At 42.3% G+C, this 21,289-nt stretch overlaps 2 protein-coding genes across 7 annotated transcripts in view; both read right to left on the bottom strand.

Annotated features, from left to right (window-relative positions):
- tusc2b (tumor suppressor 2, mitochondrial calcium regulator b) overlaps nucleotides 1–4,051 on the bottom strand; it is a 4,473-nt gene extending 422 nt beyond the window's left edge. Inside the window, exons 1-5 of one of the 4 annotated variants that reach the window (XM_060910717.1) lie at nucleotides 3,907–4,051; nucleotides 2,876–3,167; nucleotides 1,258–1,462; nucleotides 604–724; nucleotides 1–341 (exon numbers count right to left, since the gene is read on the bottom strand). The exon at nucleotides 1–341 is cut by the window's left edge and continues 422 nt beyond it. In XM_060910717.1, coding sequence (XP_060766700.1) covers nucleotides 276–341; nucleotides 604–724; nucleotides 1,258–1,406 — 336 coding nt within the window. In that variant the 5' untranslated portion in view covers nucleotides 1,407–1,462; nucleotides 2,876–3,167; nucleotides 3,907–4,051 and the 3' untranslated portion in view covers nucleotides 1–275. The remainder of the gene's footprint in view (nucleotides 342–603; nucleotides 725–1,257; nucleotides 1,463–2,875; nucleotides 3,168–3,906) is intronic. The other 3 variants (XM_060910719.1, XM_060910718.1, XM_060910716.1) reach the window with 3 other exon arrangements.
- A 1,491-nt stretch (nucleotides 4,052–5,542) lies between these two features.
- Nucleotides 5,543–21,042, bottom strand: rassf1 (Ras association domain family member 1). 3 transcript variants are annotated; one of them, XM_060910573.1, is made up of 7 exons: nucleotides 19,686–21,042; nucleotides 14,973–15,270; nucleotides 11,689–11,798; nucleotides 7,861–7,968; nucleotides 7,444–7,753; nucleotides 6,776–6,891; nucleotides 5,543–6,309 (listed from the first exon to the last, which is right to left on the bottom strand). In XM_060910573.1, exons 1-7 carry the CDS (start codon nucleotides 19,845–19,847, stop codon nucleotides 6,160–6,162), a joined length of 1,254 nt encoding a protein of 417 aa, XP_060766556.1. In that variant the 5' UTR covers nucleotides 19,848–21,042; the 3' UTR covers nucleotides 5,543–6,159. The 3 variants fall into 3 exon arrangements, with proteins under 3 accessions (XP_060766556.1, XP_060766558.1, XP_060766557.1); XM_060910575.1 differs by having other exon boundaries at nucleotides 14,973–15,262; XM_060910574.1 differs by lacking the exon at nucleotides 19,686–21,042 and adding an exon at nucleotides 16,407–16,809.
- Between the last annotated feature and the right edge of the window lie 247 nt (nucleotides 21,043–21,289).

Below are 21,289 nucleotides of genomic sequence, written 5' to 3'. Positions count from 1 at the left end.
GCACAGAGGACAGAGGTACTAATGCAGTGCCTCACATCAGTAATCACAGTTCATGCAGGTGACACACACACACACACACACGACTGGCAGACACAGTAGAGATTTGTCTTTGTCACATCTCTTTCTCTCTCTCTCTCTCACACACACACTTCTACAAACAGAACTGAGTCGGGATCCAATCACACACTCGTACACAGTCCATGAGAGGACGGAACCTTCGGGGGGTCTGTGTGTCTGTATATATATGCGTGTGTGGGATCCAAGCTCATCCTTCATCAAACCTCACATATAACGATGGGAAAATCTACATGGAGGCAGGGATGATCCAGCTTTATAATTCCCTACAGAGAGAGAGAGAGAGAGAGAGAGAGAGAGAGAGAGAGAGAGAGAGAGAGTTATTGGTACAATCAAATATCAATGAAAAAAAAGTGAATCCAGTGATTCTTACATTATAACAGAAAATAACAAAGAGGCCGAGGAAGGAGAATTAATCAACTGCACTTCAAAAAAAGGAAAGGAACAGAGACAGAAAAATACAAGCCAGAAAAAGAGAGAGAGAGAGAAAATGGGAATGAAAGAAAACTGACCAACACACACACACACCTGAGGTATGAGGTTCTTGTGGATCCTTTTCAGCTTGGCTCTCTTGCGTCCGTTCTTCATCACCACTGTCTCCTCGTAGAACTCGTGAGCCAGGTCTCCATCCTCATCGAAGTACATAGAGCTTCAAAAGAAGGGAAAAAACCGCACACTTTCATAAGGCGAGTGTGTATTCAGTGTAATGAGCTCTTTCCTGCTGGGGGCTCAGTCACAGCACTGCTCGAGCTGAGAAAGTACTTTTCAGGAAGCTTTCATATCGCCATAGCAACTGGGCAAAAGGAGAAAAATCCACGGCGAAAGCCGAAACATGGACATGACCATACGATAGACAGAGAGATAAAGAATTTTATTTCTCCTAGAGGGAAAGACACAGTTGTGAGGAATCCTGCGTGTTACATGCCATTTGTGTCAAAACTGTCATGATGTAGTGGAACACATTCTTCAATCACACACACAAGGTGTAAAATACTGTGTGCTTTTAAACAGCCGCTCGCATTCATACACGCCTCCACTTCTTTTAAAAATATCACCTGAGCCAATCAGATTAGTGTGAGGAAGGATGATATGATCTGAGGCCTATTTTTGGGATTGGACTGTATTCATCAGCATGGTGCCAATTCCTCACCCTGCTCCGTGTGTGTGTGTGACTATATTTACCTTCTCCTGGTAAACACAAAGGGTGTACCATTTGGGAAATTCCGCACTCTGGCCAATGCCTGCTCTCCACCTTCTTTGGCTGCTTCATCGCTGCCTCCGGAGCCAGAAAAGGGCCAGTAACTTTTAGCTTTGGAGCTGCTGACGCCCATTTTCAACCACGGGACATTATTTTCTCAGCCAGGGCTCACACACCGGTGACGCAATGCTGCAGAGGAATAAAAGACACACACACACACACACACACACGTGTTAAACACCTTTTGTTTTGGGCTTTGAAGACCCACCATGCCTGTTTCTATCAGATTTTACAGCAAGGATGGAGCTTCTTCTGACATCCCCCCCCAGATCTGGATCAGTATTAAATTTCTCTTCAATAAACACCAAGAGCAACAGATCTGGCTCATTAGTAGTGCTGAAGGATATGATGAGATATCATAAAATACCAGAATATTATGCCACAATACACGATTCTGAGACATCACAGCCTTCGCAATATGTCTTTATAATGTTTTAAAAAAATATATTACAATCTCTGATTGAACACAGAGGAAACCGCAACTTGTGAACAAGCTGAGACACTCAAAGAAACAAATTTCACTGTACTGTAAAGGAAGCGGAAAACTTACAGCCTGATTTCTGGTTTATCTTCTTGATCTGATGTTAAAATAGTTACAGAATTGTGTGAAAATTGTATTGTTTCTATTTTTCAAAATGTGATTATTCTTATAAGTCTTAAAGGATTATAATAGGCGACTTTACTGGTCATTATCTTTCTGTCTTTTTTGTTGTTGTTTATGGCTGGAACTCAGATATAACACCACCATTGTGGTGATGAACTCTGACAGCTTGTCAATAAAATAAGCCCCACCCCTCACATGCATTAAGCCTGATATCAACCCATAATTATTTTCTTTTTCATTTTACTCTAAACCTGGGATTACAGTAATTTCATGATACTCCTTTTTAAGCGCAAATGAAAATAAACAGACTCGGCTCTCATCACTGAACGAAAGACATAAAGCGGACACATTTATGATGACCGATACGTTTTAAGGTTTGTGACTGGATAATATTTAACCAGCCAACTACTTCCTACCACCAGATGAACTCACTCTACACTACCGTTCAAAAGTTTGGGGTCACCCAGACAATTTTGTGTTTTCCATGAAAAGTCACACTTTTATTTACCACCATAAGTTGTAAAATGAATAGAAAATATAGTCAAGACATTTTTCTGGCCATTTTGAACATTTAATCGACCCCACAAATGTGATGCTCCAGAAACTCAATCTGCTCAAAGGAAGGTCAGTTTTATAGCTTCTCTAAAGAGCTCAACTGTTTTCAGCTGTGCTAACATGATTGTACAAGGGTTTTCTAATCATCCATTAGGGCCTCTGCATGCTCTTGCGACAAGGCTTTCGCAGATAGCTTTTCGCAGACAGTTGTAATTTATCGTTGAGCGGGGAGTAATAGGCGTGCGCGATGTTATTCACCGCCACAACGCAACAGGGCGCAAAGTCGCGAAATCGCTAGGAGTAGTTGGTGGGTGTGGTTAGTGGAGTGTTTATCCTCCAGTTACTTATAATGACTAGAACTGGAGTCGTATAGATGTACGTACTTCCTCACTTCCTCGATCAACCGCTCTTCGTGCTGCTCCATCTTCGCTCATGTTTTTAAAAATGGCGGTAGTGAAAACAAAACAAACCGGGAAAGTAGGGAAGTGGATGTGCGTGTACAGCGGATGTAGAGTGGACCAATCAGAGCCCTCTTGTCTGCGACGCTGTCTGCGGTGGTCACAATTTTTGGGAGGTGCGCGCAGAGCGTCTGCGAAGGGTGGGGGGCTGCGCAGACGCCATCTGCGACGCCATCTGCAAGGACTGCGTTGTCAGCATAAATTGGCCTTTAGCCTTCTGAGGCAATGAGCAAACACATTGTACCATAAGAACACTGGAGTGAGAGTTGCTGGAAATGGGCCTCTATACACCTATGGAGATATTACACCAAAAACCAGACATTTGCAGCTAGAATAGTCATTTACCACATTAGCAATGTATAGAGTGGATTTCTGATTAGTTTAAAGTGATCTTCATTGAAAAGAACAGTGCTTTTCTTTCAAAAATAAGGACATTTCAAAGTGACCCCAAACATTTGAACAGTAGTGTATATTATAACTCACAAAATACTCGGAGTGAAAGTGAATGTGGTGCCGTGACCCTTTACTCCTTCAATTAATGAGAATAAAAAGTCTAATGTGGACAGAAAAACACTTCCAAGTGAAAGAAAAAAGCCCAACAGTACTCTGTTTGTTCTCTGGTCAAGCTGAGAATTTCGAACTCAGGTCTGAGTTTACCTCCAAATTCAATTCTGTCTTTCCCTACATTTAAAGAAAATTCTTCTCCAGTTAGCATGGAGCTAGCCCAAGCTTTAAACCCTAAAATGTCTCCAAAACCATAAAACACACCTCATAATGACACAACTCTCTTTTCTCACAGTGGGTCCATGTGAATAAACCGCACTCTGAGTTTATTCGGATAAATTACAACAACACCTCGCTAAATCTTGCTAACAGCTTTCCAGATTAGCTTTGCTAGCTCATGATTTATATGTTAAATAAATAAATTTGCTAAATATAGCTTCAGTGACACTCACAGGAGGAGAAACTCCGACACTCTGTGGAGGAAATCCGCGCTGAAGAAGAAAAGGTTTATGTTTAAGAAATGCAAAAACCATGAAAATGTGTAAATAACAAGCTGACAAAGCTGAAGTGAAGCGAACGGAGCCACCTCAGGGGGACAAAAGCAGCGGCGGAAGACCGAGCCACCCGGAAGTGACGTCACAAGCTTGTTCATTGAAAGAATAAAAGTTGCTGAGGCTCTGATGAAAAAATATATAATTGAAAAGTACAATTACGGTCACTTTTACAATTAAAATTACGATTAACATGGTTTCTCAAAAACGCTTTATTAGTATAATTAAATTATTAAAATGTTACACTGATTTAAAAACCGTACTTTTATATTTATTCAGAAAAACTCAACTGTAATTTTCTCCTTCTTCTTCTTCTGTATCTTTACAACATATTATTCGTTTCCATTCACCAGTATGTGTTGATTTAAGTGGATTAAAGCCAAGTAAACACACTACGTCCAAAAGTATGTGCACCCCTGACGATCACACTCCTGTGTTGTTCTTTTCCAAGCGGTTGCCACAAAGTCTGAAGCACGTACTAGTAATTGTTTAGAATGTCTTTGTATGCTGTAACAAAACAATGTCCCTTCACTGGAAATAAGAAATGAACACAAATCCCCACTGCGATGCTCCAAAGTCTCATGGAAAACCTTCCAAGAAGAGTGGGGCTGATCATAAAGGGGGAATAAATCTGAAATGGGATCTTCAACAAGGACATAATGGGTGCGATGGTCAGGGGTACACATACTTTTGGCCCTGTAGCGTATCTAAACAGCGACAAGCATAAATATACTCTTCATTTGATTTGTAATTTAATATTTATATATGGCGGCACGGTGGTGTAGTGGTTAGCGCTGTCGCCTCACAGCAAGAAGGTCCGGGTTCGAGCCCCGTGGCCGGCGAGGGCCTTTCTGTGTGGAGTTTGCATGTTCTCCCCGTGTCCGCGTGGGTTTCCTCCGGGTGCTCCGGTTTCCCCCACAGTCCAAAGACATGCAGGTTAGGTTAACTGGTGACTCTAAATTGAGCGTAGGTGTGAATGTGAGTGTGAATGGTTGTCTGTGTCTATGTGTCAGCCCTGTGATGACCTGGCGACTTGTCCAGGGTGTACCCCGCCTTTCGCCCATAGTCAGCTGGGATAGGCTCCAGCTTGCCTGCGACCCTGTAGAACAGGATAAAGCGGCTAGAGATAATGAGATGAGATGAATATTTATATATTTGCTAACAATCTCAAGACAGATATCTACTGTATAACACACACACACAGTCATCATGTTTCTCATAAAATATTTAATAAAGTCACATTTGCATATTATTTCAGCATCATCAATCGCTCACTTCAACAGACATTTTACAAAATTAACTGCGGAATAAATAAGTATTTTCACAGTTCAACAAATTCCCAAGTCGTATTTTTATTTTCCCAGAAGTCTTTCTGTGCGCACAAAACTTCAACCTACAACATTTTTAAACATTCAAAACTGTACTTTTAAATAAACGAGTTTCACAGTGGAACTTTATGATCGTCCGCATCGCTGCTAGCTGAGAGGGCGGAGCCAAAGTAGATGGAGTGAGCTGAAACTGGATCTATGAACCCCCCCCCCCAAAAAAAAAAAAAAACAACACGTGTGATTCTGGACGTTCAGGAGGGCTGTTTTTATAATGCTCCAGTGTTGAGCAACATGAAGAATGTTTAGGTCTTGTTAATCGATGATGTTACATGATTATGACATCAGCAAAGACCTGGACATGATTTCAGGTGTCACAGACTTTTGGCTGTAGAGTTTATGTGCAATAGGAAGCTGCCATTTTGTTGTCCTCCTCTCTCTGTGGAAGCACATCACACTGAGTGAAAGTACTAGCTTTATTATCATACTCCATGTAGCACACATTTCTGTCCTGTAAGAATAGACATTCAGATTCGGCTCTGACTCTTTGTGTAAATGCTCCATCCTGTCTGGACATCAGGTTTAACATATTCACCTCTACGTCCTATGTAGTGTACTCGATGTACAATAAAGAGGCATACAGGAGTGTGTCGTCACAAATTGATGTGTCAATGCTACATCTGCTTGTTTTTTCCCTCCTCAGTGCTGTGTGTGTGTGTGTGTGTGTGTGTGTTTGAGACCCTGAGCTCGTCCTGAAGCAGCACTTTGTTTTCGCACACTGATGGTTCAGACTCCTGTCCTCAGCAGTGTGTGTTATGTCCAGCTCTTCTCATCCCGGCGTGCTGAAGCTCCTCAGAGCCTCTTTCAGTTTTTCCCGTGCCACTGAGTAGCGCTGGACGATCTGCCGGACATGCTCCTCCTCCTCCCTTTGCAGGATCCGCAGGAAGTTACTGAGCTCGGGAAGACTGAACGCGTCCCACTGCACAGAAGAACAACACCATGTGACACGCAATTAGATCAGACTATGCTTGAATTGGACCCTATTTGTTGATTGGACTCTGATTTCTTGGATCAGACCTGCTTTAGTAACTCCACGCATGGTCTGGACTCAGTGGCTCTTGTTTATAAAACAACAGAAAACCGGGCAAGTGGTCATTTATCAGTGTGGATGTGAGCAGAGGATAGGATCAAATCTCGTATCAAGTCTCATCTCGTGTACGCAGGTTTTGAGTCAGCGTGGATGTGTGGTGCAGTAAATCTGACTGAGTGAAGAATTGTGATTAGAGAAGCTAATCTGGGATCGAAGCATATGCAGTCACATATTCATATTCATCACTTAAAAATATGCAGCTTGCTTCCTCCAGCTTGTGTCTTTGTGTCCTTGGATGAGAAAAAAAACAATTCTTATTTGAATGTGTGTATTTTAGTTTCTCATGTGCACTTACGTTCACCTCTCCTGTCTCGTTCTCTCTGAGTATGAAGCTGAGCATGCTCTCACTGGGGCCTGCACACAGACGCAGGAAGAGTGGACGCTCGTCATCACACAACTTCCTCACATACACTGAGAGAGAGAGAGAGAGAGAGAGAGAGAGAGAGATGGAGACATGGAAGAGAGAGAGACATTATACAAGAGCATTACCATCAGACATGGCTTACTCTCAGACTTCTCTTATATGGTCATAGTTTCCCATTCTTGTTATCTCATGGTGGTGCTGAATTATATTTTCACCTGCTTCTTGTTTTGTCTCTCATTAGTTCAGAGGAAGTTAGAAGTTTTGCCCTCTTTGTCCTCTACACTCTTCACTCTGATCCCATTCTCTCTAATTCACATTCTCAGCACTTAACCAAAAGGAAACAGAATTTCAGCAACTTAAGAGATCAGAGCCATTCGAGAAAATAATTCATGATTAAATTATTAATTCACGATTGTCTGAAGAACAAAGCAGAGAAGAGCACAGCCTACAAGCTGAGGGTTCTTGAGGACACGCCTGACAATCCCTTTCCTGACCTGATGCACTCAATTATTTCTGTCTTACACTTCGTTCATACGTTATTCGGGAAGAATTATGGAGTTTGATTTAAAAAAATTTTAAAAAGTAGCTGTGTTCCTCACCCTGACAGCTCCTCTCGCTGCGTTCAAACAGAGCGAATTTGGCCGGATTGTCCACCACTGTGAATTTGTTGAGCAGAGCTTCGATCACCTCTCGGACCTGGGTGTGCGAGCTGATGTGCAGCTGCTTGGACGTGTCCCGGGGCAGGTAGAATGATGTGCAGAGGCCGTGTGAGGACGAGGAGGAAAATGAGGAGCAGAAAGAGGAAGAAGAAGATGAAGATGAGGACAGTCTCTGAGCGGGAGGAAGAGAGACGGGCCGAGCCAGCTGGAACCGGACCTTAATGAAACCCGTATATGAGCCATCCCTGTTCTGAGAGGACACACCACAGGACGAAGATGTTACACGAATATGTGTTCATCTAAAAGCATTTACGACTTTATTTGATTTGATTGGATATTTGATTGGATGCTCCTCACCAAACTCATGTAGAGGTTGCTGTTGATCTGCGCGTTGTATTCTTTTACTTTGTGTTGGAGTTCAGTGACAGAGAGCTGCTGCTGTTTCCTCCAGTCAATCACAGTGTCCTACACACACACACACACACACACACACACACACACACACACACACACACACACACACACACACACACAATCTCATCAGTGAATACCCAATCTTTATCCCCTACACCTGCCTTATTCTCCATATGTTCAGTGACACTGACGTGGTTCTGAGTAACAGAATGTGATCATCGTTGCCACTTGGTTTCCTGTAAAAACATACAAAGCTCTTCAGACGTCCCTTCAGCCAGTAACCCAGATTCATAAATTATTACACCTGGAGAAATTACTGCCATTAACACCAAAAATCTTGGACATCCTTGAGTCCCTGGTCACCTTTACAATCATATTTAGATGAATGATGTAACCGTAATGTTTCAAGTGTTCAGATCTTCACACCACTGTGTTTTAGTCACGCTTTAATTCTCAAAGATCTCAATGATCTGACTCGCGTGAACTCCAGACAAACTGTCGTGGGAGACTGATTTGTGTGTGTGGAGGATGCTGATCCTCAAATCCTTCCCCATCTTTACCACTGTGCAGGAATGATCATGATAAATATCACAAGTAAATTAAAAATCTCAAGAGATCCAATAATCAATCAAACTGATTGCAATGTTTTTTAAACAATGTGTTTATTTATTTAATTATATAACACACGCACACTTGATTTGTGAGATGCTTTTTGAGTTTGCTGATGCAATACCTGCACCTTAGAAGCCAGCCAAGAAGCCTTTTTAGTATCAATCAATCAATCAATCAATCAATCAATCAATCAATCAATCAATCAATCAATCAATAGCACAACAACAGCAGCAGCAACGATAACTAGATTTGCATTTTTTAAGGAAAAACTAGCGCTTGCAAAACAAAAAACTAACAAATTCAAGACAGATAGGAATAGAGTGCGAGAGTGATTGAATGAAAGAGAGTGAGTGAAAGATATTAAGATAGAAATAAAGAAATGAAGTGATAGATAGATAGATAGATAGATAGATAGATAGATAGATAGATAGATAGATAGATAGATAGATAGATAGATAGATAGATAGATAGATAGATAGATAGAGAATAATTGCTCTGGAAGGATGGAAAAGTGAATGAAAGAATAGAAGGGTGCGACAGAGGAGTGTCATTAGTTTGGCGAGCAGTGAGATGCTGGACTTTTGCAGTTGAACCCATAAACAGGACCAAGTTTGGTGACTCGACCTTAAAAGATGTCGGAGTTGCAAAATCAGTGGATTCTAATGGGTGGATGGAGGGATGTAAAAGAAAGAAAGAAAGAAAGAAAGAAAGAAAGAAAGAAAGAAAGAAAGAAAGAAAGAAAGAAGAGAAAAAGTAGACAAAATGGCTAAATAAATAATGAAATGAAATGTTTCAACATTAAAAAAAATACTATAAACAGTAATCAGTAAGCCGTAATAAATGAAACAAAGTCAATATTTGGTGTGAGACGAAATTTCATTTGCTTTAAAAAATATATTACTAGTCTGAGGTCCAGTGAGTGCAGTTTTATGCGGAAATGATCTGTAGGTTTTACTGAGCATCTTACAGAACCAGCCACAGTTCTTCTGCACACTTTGATTGTCACACTCACTTCTTCATTTTACACCAAAACCCAGCAGCCTTCATTATGGTTTCTTTTTAATCTGAAAAGTGCTCTCATGGATGGAATATGCTGCTCAGACACTTACAAACATTGTTTTTCTGTAACATTTAATTTTGTGCTGGAAAACCTCCCCGAACGGTGGCACGGTGGTGTAGTGGTTAGCGCTGTCGCCTCACAGCAAGAAGGTCCGGGTTCGAGCCCCGTGGCCGGCGAGGGCCTTTCTGTGCGGAGTTTGCATGTTCTCCCCGTGTCCGCGTGGGTTTCCTCCGGGTGCTCCGGTTTCCCCCACAGTCCAAAGACATGCAGGTTAGGTTAACTGGTGACTCTAAATTGAGCGTAGGTGTGAATGTGAGTGTGAATGGTTGTCTGTGTCTATGTGTCAGCCCTGTGATGACCTGGCGACTTGTCCAGGGTGTACCCCGCCTTTCGCCCGTAGTCAGCTGGGATAGGATCCAGCTCGCCTGCGACCCTGTAGAACAGGATAAAGCGGCTACAGATAATGAGATGAGATGAGATGAAAACCTTCCCGAACATTTGGACTCTAAAATGTTTTTGTAATGTTTTGACTCGATCATGTAGAAGTCATAAAATAGAAATCTATAACAAAGTTTGTATGAAAAAAATAGTGTGTCTAAGACTTTTGCACAGAACTGTAGTTGACTTTAGAGCTGTGAATAAGATTATGAGACAGTAATAAAGTGGTTATAAACAGTCATATCTTTGATACTGGGATTGAGTTGATTTCATTCTGTATGTTTTCTGAAATCTGGGTATTCACAGTCTTATATTTCTACACACAGCCTTGTCTGGACATACATCAGCGTATCTACTGTCTGTATTGATATGAAGATGTAATGGAATGAAACTTCTCACCTCACGTGTCTTTGGTTTGCACGAAAACGAAGTGTGTGCGGTGAAGAAGTGCTCGAGCTCGGAGTCTGAATCATCCTGACTGCAGTATCCACTGCTCCCTGTGCTCCTGCCCCCCCACGACATCACCAAACACACCTCTGTATCCTCAACTCCAACCTCACTGTGCCTCATGCACACACACAGAGCAGAACGCTGACCTGACTGTAAATCTGTGTTCACATAGAGCTGTGCCGGCTGGAAGTGCAGAGGACAGATGGCTATAATTAAAGCCCCTCCTACACTGTATATTACCATGACATGTAGCTCCACCCCTTTTAGCCACAGCCAGTCATATATCTCAGAATGGCACGAGTCAAACTTTATGTGCATTCAGACGAGGCACCGTGGGCTGTGATTAGGAAGATCTGTGTGTGTGTGTGTTCACTATCCTTCTCAGATGTAATTAGCTTTCCTCTGCCCAGCTGTCCACACTCACTCCCCCTTCACTTCACACTAATACCGAACACTCATTCACTCTCACTGTTCCATCACAGCACAGATAAATTCTGGACTCTGATTGTTGATTAATTCTCCAGAACAGCAGCTCTGACAGTAGTGCAGCTATACACCACAGGTTTATATTAATGCCCTTGTTCAAATACGTTATCGTTTCTATCGTAACAGCTCATTCACATGGACATGTACAGCAGACGATTAAAAAAATTTGTGAATCCGGTGACGTTTTCTGTCAGGGGACGTTTATTTATGTAGCATTTTCCGGAATGAGTCTCTAGTGTCAGTGCTTTGAGGTGAAGCTGGAATTGAACTTTTCCACGTCTTCAGGACAGAAGAGGGAGGGACAGTTTATAAACCACTGCCATAATGTATGCATTCCACAACAATGAATGTAACTATAAATGGATAAAAAGTATGACGTTCTTTAATGAATAAAAAACTGTAATATGTAACTGTGTGCTCAGTTTATCCAGACAACGCAACATTCAGAGGGAGTCACTACGATTCCACTTATGCTGATGAATATTTTAACGAAATGAAGAATCGTTAAAGTGTGTGCGTGACTCACAGAAAGGAAACGAACGAACAGCTGCTGTATTGTGCGGTTGCCATGACAACGGACGTATCGTAAAGCCGTGAGTGCCATGAGTGTGGTAATAAAATCGCACACAGCATATGGAGCAGTGAAAGAGCTCGAGGCACGAGCACTGCATCACTTCATCCCCCCACCACACACACACACACACACACACACACACACACATTACCACGTCCGTGTCTGTCTCGATGTCCTCACCACAATCCGAGTGTGCAAGTACAGCTTCACAGTCCAGCTGTATCAGGGGCCGACAGCGGGAGTGACACGTGTACCTGCAGTCTGCGCACACACACACACACACACACACACACACACACACACACACTCAATCCTCATATACCAGACAAAAAAACAGCAGCTCGACTGACCAAAGGCACAAGAACAGGTTCTCTCGAGTGACACTTTAAGGTTCTTTTGTTGACCTTCTGGAGGAACCTTTAAAGGTTCTGTGCAGAACCCGACCACAGAGTGCCACTGTTTCCTGGGAGCTAATAATTGTCCCCTCGACCCTTGAAGAACCTTCTTTCTGTGAGTGTGATGCCATAAAGGAACCATTTCATCCCCCAAAGGAATATTTTGATTGGTTTTGAGCCTTTTTTTTGTGCCAGAGATTTTTTTGAATTAATTTTAATTTTATTCTTTGCTATAAATGTCACTACTAAGTGGGTGGGACTTAGTGATATAAACTAATTTTTCACATCCTAAAACAACTCACGAAAGAATTACAGACTGAAGATTTTATGATTCTGAACGGTCCCTGTGCAGCATCACGGAACAAAACTGACCTTTCTTTGTCCTTCTGGAGGAACCTTAACCCTTTGGTGAATGACCCCTTGAAAATGGTTCCTCCAGGAACGATGACGTTTCAGTTGTCAAGACAACGGAAAAACTAAAATACAAAAACAGAAAGATACATCACAATGCTCTTGTGCACAAAACAAAATGCTCTTGTATTTTAGTTTTTCCATTGTCTTGACAACTGAAACGTTTAAAAACGTTTAATGGTTCCTGGAGGAACCATTTTCAAGGGGTCAGTCACCAAAGGGTTAAAGGCTCGCTGTAGAACCTTAGAACAGATTTTCCCTCCACACTCCTTCACACTCACAAACATTCGTAAAATTTCCAAACACTAATTAAAGATAACCAGAAGAATGAAGTGTTGTGTCGGGGTGAGAAAACAGCAAACCTCAGGGCTTTGGCTCACTTTAACTACTGATTAATTCATCTGGAATCTCTCTCTCTCTCTCTCTCTCTCTCTCTCTGAACACAGTGGCACTCATTCAATATTGTATGTGAATATATCTCCAAATGTGTATTTAGAGAGCCTCCAAACTTCTTATTCATGTGGTATTTGTGCTGAAAGCGCTTAAATACTCACACCTAATCCTTAATTCCTAATCCCTATACATTACACTCTAATCCCTAATCCCTACCCTATATATCCTCATCCCTCCACTCTCACCCCAGACACTGCACACTGAGCCCAACAGCAATTTCACATTTGTTTTGAAATTTTTTAAAATAACCTAAAATAAAAAGGAATACAATTATTCAATCAGCAGCACAATGTGTAAACTCATGCAGATACAGTTGCATGCAAAAGTTTGGGCACCCTTACTGAAAATGTCTGTTACTGTGAATAGTTAAGTGAACAGAAGATGAACTGATCACCAAAAGGCATAAACGTAAAGACGACACATTTCTTTTCAGCGTTTTCTGAAAGATGTGTGTATTATTTTTGTTTTGTACAATTGGAGAGTGAAAAAAGAAAAGGAACACCATGCGAAAGTTTGGGCGCCCCAATACATTTGATGTCTCACGTAACTTTTACCAAGGTTCCAGACCTTAATTAGCTTATTGAGCTGTGGCTTGTTCAAATTCTTCATTAGGAAAGGTCAGATGATGCAGATTTAAAAGCTGTATAAATTCTCTGACTCCTCAAACTTGTCCCTAAAATCAGCAGCCATGGGCTCCTCTAAGCAACTCCCTCGCATTCTGAATAATAAAATAATTGATGCTCTCAGAGCAGGAGAAGGCTACAAGAACATAGCAAAGTGTTTTCAGGTAGCTGTTTCCTCAGATTGTAATGTTATTAGGAAATGGCAGTTAACAGAAACAGTGGAGATCAAGGTGAGGTCTGGAAGATGAAGAAAACTTTCTGAAAGAACTGCTCGTTGGATTGCTAGAAAGGCAAATAAAAACCCCTGTTTGACTGCAAAAGACCTTCAGAGAGATTTAGCAGACCCTGGAGTGGTGGTGCGTTGTTCTACTATGCAGCGACACCTGAACAAATATGATCTTCATGGGAGAGTCATCAGAAGAAAACCTTTCCTGAGCCACAAAATTCAGCATCTGAAGTTTGCAAATGAACATCTAAATAAGCCTGATGCATTTTGGAAACAAGTCCTGTGGACTGATGAAATCAAAATAGAACTTTTTGGCCACAATGCGCAAAGGTATGTTTGGAGAGAAAAGGGGGCCAAATTCCAGGAAAAGAACACCTCTCCAACTCTGAAGCATGGGTGTGGATCCATCATGCTTTGGGGTTGTGTTGCAGCCAGTGGCACAGGGCACATTTCATTGGTCGAGGGAAGCATGGATTCGAATAAATACCAGCAAATTCTGGAAGCAAACATCACACCATCTGTAAAAAAAGTTGAAGTTAAAAAGAGGATGGGTCCTACAATAAGCTGATGATCCAAAACACACCTCAAAATCTACAATGGAATACCTCAAGAGGCCCAAGCTGAAGGTTTTGCCCAGGCCCTCACAGTCCCCTGACCTAAACATCATTGAAAATCTGTGGATAGATCTCAAAAGAGCAGTGCATGCAAGACAGCCCAAGAAACGTGTAGAACTGGAAGCCTTTTGCAAGGACGAATGTGTGAAAATCCCCCAGGTAAGAACTGAAAGATTATTAGCCGGCTACAAAAAGTTTACAAGCTGTGATACTTGCCAAAGGGGGTGTGACTAGGTACTAACTATGCAGGGTGCCCAAACTTTTGCTTCGGGCCCTTTTCCTTTTTTGTCATTTTGAAAATGTAAAAGATGAAAATAAAAAATTGTTTTTGCTTAAAATATAAAGGGAATGAGTCATCTTTAACTTCATGCCTTTTAGAGATCATTTCATCTTCAACTTGCTTAACTGTTCACAGTAACAGTGATTTTGACCAGGGGTGCCCAAACTTTTGCATACCACTGTACAGTTTAGAGTGTGACTTTGACCCCAGTATGGTTGTTGGTTTGAGTATTTCAGAAACTGCTGATCTTCTGGGATTTTCAACCACAACAGTCTGTTGAGTTTACACAGAATGGTGCAGAAAAAAAAAAAACATCCAGTGAGGTGCAGTTGTGTGTGTGACTGACGGTTGGGGTGTTGAGCTGTGTGTTGATTTTCAGCAATGGAGCCGACAGGAAGGCGACAGTAACTCAAATAACCTCAGTCTTACTCACTGATGCAGCGCAGGCTCTGTTTGTAAAGGCCCCAGATGAATCCCCCACACAAGTCACACCAGGAGAGATGTGTGTGACTGCATGCCAGGAAGTTGTGACCTTCCCCCCGTCTGAACGTCTTCCAGAACGAAACATCAAACTGCACCGTGTCTCCAACCAGATGCACCGTGTGACCTGGGATCAGCCGCTCTGGGGGCTTCTGGGGGCCCACAGGTGCACCAGCGGGTGCTAACTCGATCCTGTCCCTGGGGGAGAGGTCCTGCAGCTCAATCAGCTCCCAGCGAGACATACTGGCGATCTCACACACACACACACACACACACACACACACACACACACACACACACACATTCAATATATAAACTGACTGATGTCTCATTAAAAGTGTTTTGAGGAGTGTGTGTGTGTGCGCGTGTGTGTGTGTGTGTGTGCGTTAATTCAGACATGCAGTTCGATATAATGCTAAATTGGTAGCCATCTGCTTTCCTTCCTTTATATTTATAGCTCGATGAGCTTCATCGCTCCAGTGACAACTCTGAGACAGAGATATTTTTTTTCTCATCCACAGTGAAATGGTGTGAATGTGACCGATTTACACTCATCACATTTACTCTCTCTCTCCAGCTGAAAGAAGTGATATTTGTCTTGAGTCAACATTAAAAGTTTTGTGTGTGTGTGTGTGTGTGTACTGATCAGTGTTCAGTATGCAGGATGAGTGTGTGAAGTGCTCAGGGGGAGCGTGTAGGTCACCGAGGGGCCTCGTCTTTGGTTCTCATCCAAGATTCATGAAAACATGGGAAAAAAAGGGAACAAGAGGAAAGTGGATTTTTTCAGAATGAAACGGAGCCACGGGAACATAAAGGAATAATTAGATAATTATTAATTATTAATGAACACATCATGAAAACTGTTATGGATGCATGATAAACATTTTCCAGTTTACACCGAGTCATCCATCGAAAACACATTTCTCTTTCTGTTTCAGTCAATTTTCCTGTCTCATCTTGTATTTATTGTTTTAATTCAAAAACCTGGCAGCTTTTTTATCCACATTTTTAATAATTATATTTTATTTTTTCAACATTTTCTTTCGTTCACTCTTTGTTTATGTATAAAACTGTTAGGTAAATGAAAAATGCTCTGAATAAATGCAAATAAAATTATTGCTTCAGTCATAATTCTCACAAGCGACAGACATTAATTATTAAAATTCTTCCACTTTAAAGCAAATAATTGTCTTTACTGTGAGGTTATTTGCTGTTTATTATTGCAGCAGGTTCGACTTCATTTAGGTATAATAATAATAATAATAATAATAATAATAATAATAATAATAATAATCTGCTGGATTTCTGGGATTAAGTTTTTAATTCATTAACGCCAGACTGAAGTGATGATTAAATCATTCAATCTTATTTATTTATTTATGCTCACCTCATTCATGTGTTTTTGTCCGTTTAGTGTACACTCCCAAAAGTCCCTGTGATGAGGACAGACCCGTTTTCACGTCCCAAACCGCGCTGCACTGAGAGGAAACTCACTAACGCCCCCCCAAGGAGGAACAAAAAAAAATTAGGTCGTCGCCATGGCAACGCTGAAAGGTGACGCACCTTCATGTGGATGTGGAAGAGTTTCATGTGCAGATCCCCGCACTGAACCGCATGTTCACTCCTTCCTTCTCACTTCTCACCTTCAGTTCACACACTGACACTTTCCTCATGTTGAGTGTGAGAGAGCAGCACTGCGCATGCGCACCAACGCATAGATTAGCGCAAATCCCTGATTACTCTCTCTCTCTCTCTCACCGTACTCCTCTCTCTCTCTCTCTCTCTCACTCTAACCGTACCCCCCTCTCTCACTCCTCTCTCTCTCTCTCTCTCTCTCTCTCTCTAACCGTACCCCCCCTCTCTCACTCCTCTCTCTCTCACCCCTCTCACTCCTCTCTCTCTCTAACCGTACCCCTCTCTCTCACTCCTCTCACTCCTCTCTCTCACTCCTCTCTCTCACTCCTCTCTCTCTCACTCCTCTCTCTCTCTCTCTCTCTCTCTCTCTCTAACCGTACCCCTCTCTCTCACTCCTCTCTCTCTCTAACCGTACCCCTCTCTCTCACTCCTCTCACTCCTCTCTCTCTCACTCCTCTCTCTCTCTAACCGTACCCCTCTCTCTCACTCCTCTCTCTCTCACTCCTCTCTCTCTCTAACCGTACCCCTCTCTCTCACTCCTCTCTCTCTCTCTCTCTCTCTTCTCTCTCTCTCTCTCTAACCGTACCCCTCTCTCTCACTCCTCTCTCTCTCGCACTCCTCTCTCTCTCTTCTCTCTCTCTAACCGTACCCCTCTCTCTCACTCCTCCCTCTCTCACTCCTCTCTCTCTCTCTCTAACCGTACCCCCTCTCTCACTCCTCTCTCTCTCTTCTCTCTCTCTCTCTAACCGTACCCCTCTCTCTCACTCCTCTCTCTCGCACTCCTCTCTCTCTCTCTTCTCTCTCTCTCTCTCTAACCGTACCCCTCCTCTCTCTCACTCCTCTCTCTCTCTCTCTCTCTCTCTCTCTCTCTCTCTCTCTCACTTCTCTCTCTCTCTCTCTCTCTCTCTAACCGTACCCCTCTCTCTCACTCCTCTCTCTCTAACCATACCCGTCTCTCTCACTCCTCTCTCTCTCACTTCTCTCTCTCTCTCTCACTCCTCTCTGTCTCTCACTCCTCTCTCTCTCTAACCGTACCCCTCTCTCTCACTCCTCTCTCTCTCTTCTCTCTCTCTCTAACCGTACCCCTCTCTCTCACTCCTCTCTCTCTCACTCCTCTCTCTCTCTAACTGTACCCCTCTCTCTCACTCCTCTCTCTCTCTAACCGTACCCCTCTCTTTCACTCTTCTCTCTCTCTCCTCTCTCTCTCTCTCTCTCTCTCTCTCTCTCTCTCACTTCTCTCTCTCTCTCTCTAACCGTACCCCTCTCTCTCACTCCTCTCTCTCTCTCTAACTGTACCCCTCTCTCTCACTCCTCTCTCTCTAACCATACCCCTCTCTCTCACTCCTCTCTCTCTCTCACTTCTCTCTCTCTCACTCCTCTCTGTCTCTCACTCCTCTCTCTCTCTAACTGTACCCCTCTCTCTCACTCCTCTCTCTCTCTCACTTCTCTCTCTCTCACTCCTCTCTGTCTCTCACTCCTCTCTCTCTCTAATCGTACCCATCTCTCTCACTCCTCTCTCTCTCACTCCTCTCTCTCACTTCTCTCTCTCTCTCACTCCTCTCTCTCTCTCTCACTCCTCTCTCTCTCTAACCGTACCCCCCTCTCTCTCTCTAACTGCATCCCTCTCTCCCTCACTTCTCTCTCTCTCTCTAACGTACCCCTCTCTCTCCCTCACTCCTCTCTTTCTCTCACTCCTCTCGTCTCTCTCTAACCGTACCCCTCTCTTTCCCTCACTCCTCTCTCTCTCTCACTCCTCTCTCTCTCACCCCTCTCTCTCCCTCACTTCTCTCTCTCTCTCTAACCGTACCCCTCTCTCTCTCCCTCACTCCTCTCTCTCTCACCCCTCTCCCTCACTTCTCTCTCTCTCTCTAACCGTACCCCTCTCTCTCCCTCACTCCTCTCTCTCTCACCCCTCTCCCTCACTTCTCTCTCTCTCTAACCGTACCCCTCTCTCTCCCTCACTCCTCTCTCACTCCTCTCTCTCTCTCTCTAACCATACCCCTCTCTTTCCCTCACTCCTCTCTCTCTCTCTCTCTCTAACCGTACCCCTCTATCTCACTTTTTATCATTTCTGAGTTCTCAGATGAAATCTTCATAATAGGTAATAAAATATTATAAAATGTTGAGGTGAACTGCATATTTTAATATCATTTTTGAGCTGTAAACTAAATTATTTAATTCTGATGAAAACCATCAAACCATCTGTATATCCATTTTCCCACCTGGCCCTCCCTGCCACCCTCTCAGCCTTATCCCCACTTTATTTTTTCCAGCATTTTTCAAAAATGATGTGGTGGATGTTCTGCTCAGAGCTGAGGATGAAGTTACACCTCAGTTTCTTTTTGAATCTGCACTTATGAACAAAGTATATTTTTCCATGAACATAATTCAATTACAGAAAAAATGCCCATCTTTGTTTTCTTTTGCGAAGGCACTGAGGGATGTGTAGTGTGATTAACCAATCACAGAACAATCACATTATGGCATCACAACTGCAGTTCAGCTGAACAAACTTTCTCACTGGGTTTATTAACCCAAGATAAAAATGTGCATACTGTAATATTCGCAGACCGTTACTGACAAACAGGACTACAGAACTCTGCTCGCTGTTTTATTACAGTGTGGAATTTAAACTGTATGATGAGGTGAAGAAGGAAGAAAGGATGGTGATGAGACTGAAGTTCATGTGATCACCGTTGGTTAATCTGATTTAATTTCAGCTCTGGCCACAATTAGGATGTTCTGAAGGACACACCCTTTGTGCTGATAAACAATTTATAATCCAAATATATTTTACAGTCTGATTTTCGTCACACTCGTAATGTTCATGCTGGTTCATTCTTCTACAACATGGATGGTATTAATTTAATTATTTTATTGTCTGTCAGATCCCTAAAGAAATCAGATCACTAAAAGTGTTTTTCTTCAGATCTTTGACTTCTGCTTTGTCGGAAAGATGCTGGAACGCTGCTTTACTTTTTTCTGCAGTTTTGTGTTTAAAGCTATCGAAAAAAAGTCAATTTCAACTCACCCAGATTTCAGCTGCTTTACATCCGATCTCCATTAGATTACTGGCAGTGTGCGAGAGTGTGGGTGCCAATACTTTAGTGGCACAGCCTCTAGACTCTGGAATCCTCCCCATAGTATTGATCTCTGCTTCTTGTTTCTGTCCTGTTTCAAGTTTTCCTAACATTATCAACTTTTAGCAGGTTTATTTTCTTTTCCAGGAGCTGGATGTGAAATATCAGCAGGAAGGGTGGGGTGTGTGTGTGTTTGGATCGTTGCCAGCAGGGTCATGAGCTGGTCTGGAATTCCTCTCTGGGATTTAATCAGTGATGTGAACTTGGTGAATTGGTTATCAAATGAATGATGTCACTTCCTTGAACAATCAGGACAGTGTTCTCAGAGCAGGAGCGATGATCTCAGGTTCGAGAGCCAACAGAGAGATGTGTGTTTTCTCTTTTCTTATACTTGGACTGTGAAAGGTCTCAGTCAGTAATGCCAGGATCAGACAACATGAATTCAGCCTGATTTTGACATGATTTTGTTGTGGCTGAAAAATTCCCAGCATTGAGCCTGAACATGAACGTTGGAAATGACAAACAGGCTTTGTGAAGTGATATAATCGTGGAACAGTGATGTGGTGTCTGGGACGCCCCATGACACCCCAAAGAAAAGTCTAGCATGTCAGAATTATTTGTATTTTCTTGTCTCTGACAAATGTATTTCTTGACATTGCTTCTGTTGCCATGATTGACAGTTTCTTGACCCTCCTCCTCGATGACACGTGAGGCCATGAGCGATGATTGGTCGACATTAAACTTGTGTTTCCAGTCTCCCGACCAAAACACGGCAAAAATTTCTGGCACTATGATCATCTGATCTGACTTGGTGACCATCGTGAAAGATAAAAATATCCTGTCGTCTGATCCCAGCATCATAAAGCAGGCTAATGAACTGCGCTGCTGTGACACTCTGCAGCTCCGGAGTCTGAGACTCTGAGAGTAAATTCACCTCACTGATGTGGACTGGATAAACTGTGATACACAACATTCATCAACAGTGCAATAAAAACCGGACTACACACTCGGGGACGCAGCTGGAAAAGAAGGAAGGATGTCAATTAGTTTATAATACCACCTGTTTAAATTCTCAAATTTGACTGGGTGAAAGGTGTGCATTCTTTTCATCAGCAGCACGACTCGGAAAGGAGTTCCGGCTGGAGCACGGATCACAGGTTGATATCAATCCGCTCGCTCTTATAACTTCTCGTTTCTATAGTAACGTCTCATTCACAGGGACTTGGAAGGTGGAAGCTCACATAAACTCAGACTAATGATAAACAGACTTAAAAAAAAAACATGCTGTTTCACAAAATAAAACGTCACCGACAGTTGTTCGTGTGTTTAATTTTTTTGTCATCAAGAAAATAACAACAAAAAAAGTCTCAAGGACCATACAGAAAAACAACTCATAATGAATAATGCAAATCTGAGAAATGGTAACAACTGAAGTTAAATTAAAGATTTATTTAAAAACTCATAATAAAATAAATTATCAATAAAATGTTCTAGAGAGAAACAGAACTCACAATGTATAATGTTTAACAGAGGAAAAGTGATAATATATTTGATA

This window comes from Neoarius graeffei, chromosome 26, assembly GCF_027579695.1.
Source record: "Neoarius graeffei isolate fNeoGra1 chromosome 26, fNeoGra1.pri, whole genome shotgun sequence".
NCBI lineage: Eukaryota > Metazoa > Chordata > Actinopteri > Siluriformes > Ariidae > Neoarius > Neoarius graeffei.
This window is presented reverse-complemented; position numbering and strand designations above follow the sequence as displayed.

Coding starts and splice junctions, on each gene's coding strand:
- rassf1 (XM_060910573.1), bottom strand. CDS start 19,847: ATGTTAGGAAAACTTGAAACAGGACAGAAACAAGAAGCAGAGATCAAT. Junction 15,271..19,685: donor GTAAAGCAGCTGAAATCTGG/GTGAGTTGAAAT, acceptor TGTGTGTGTGAG/ATCGCCAGTATGTCTCGCTG. Junction 7,754..7,860: donor GCAACCTCTACATGAGTTTG/GTGAGGAGCATC, acceptor GTGTCCTCTCAG/AACAGGGATGGCTCATATAC.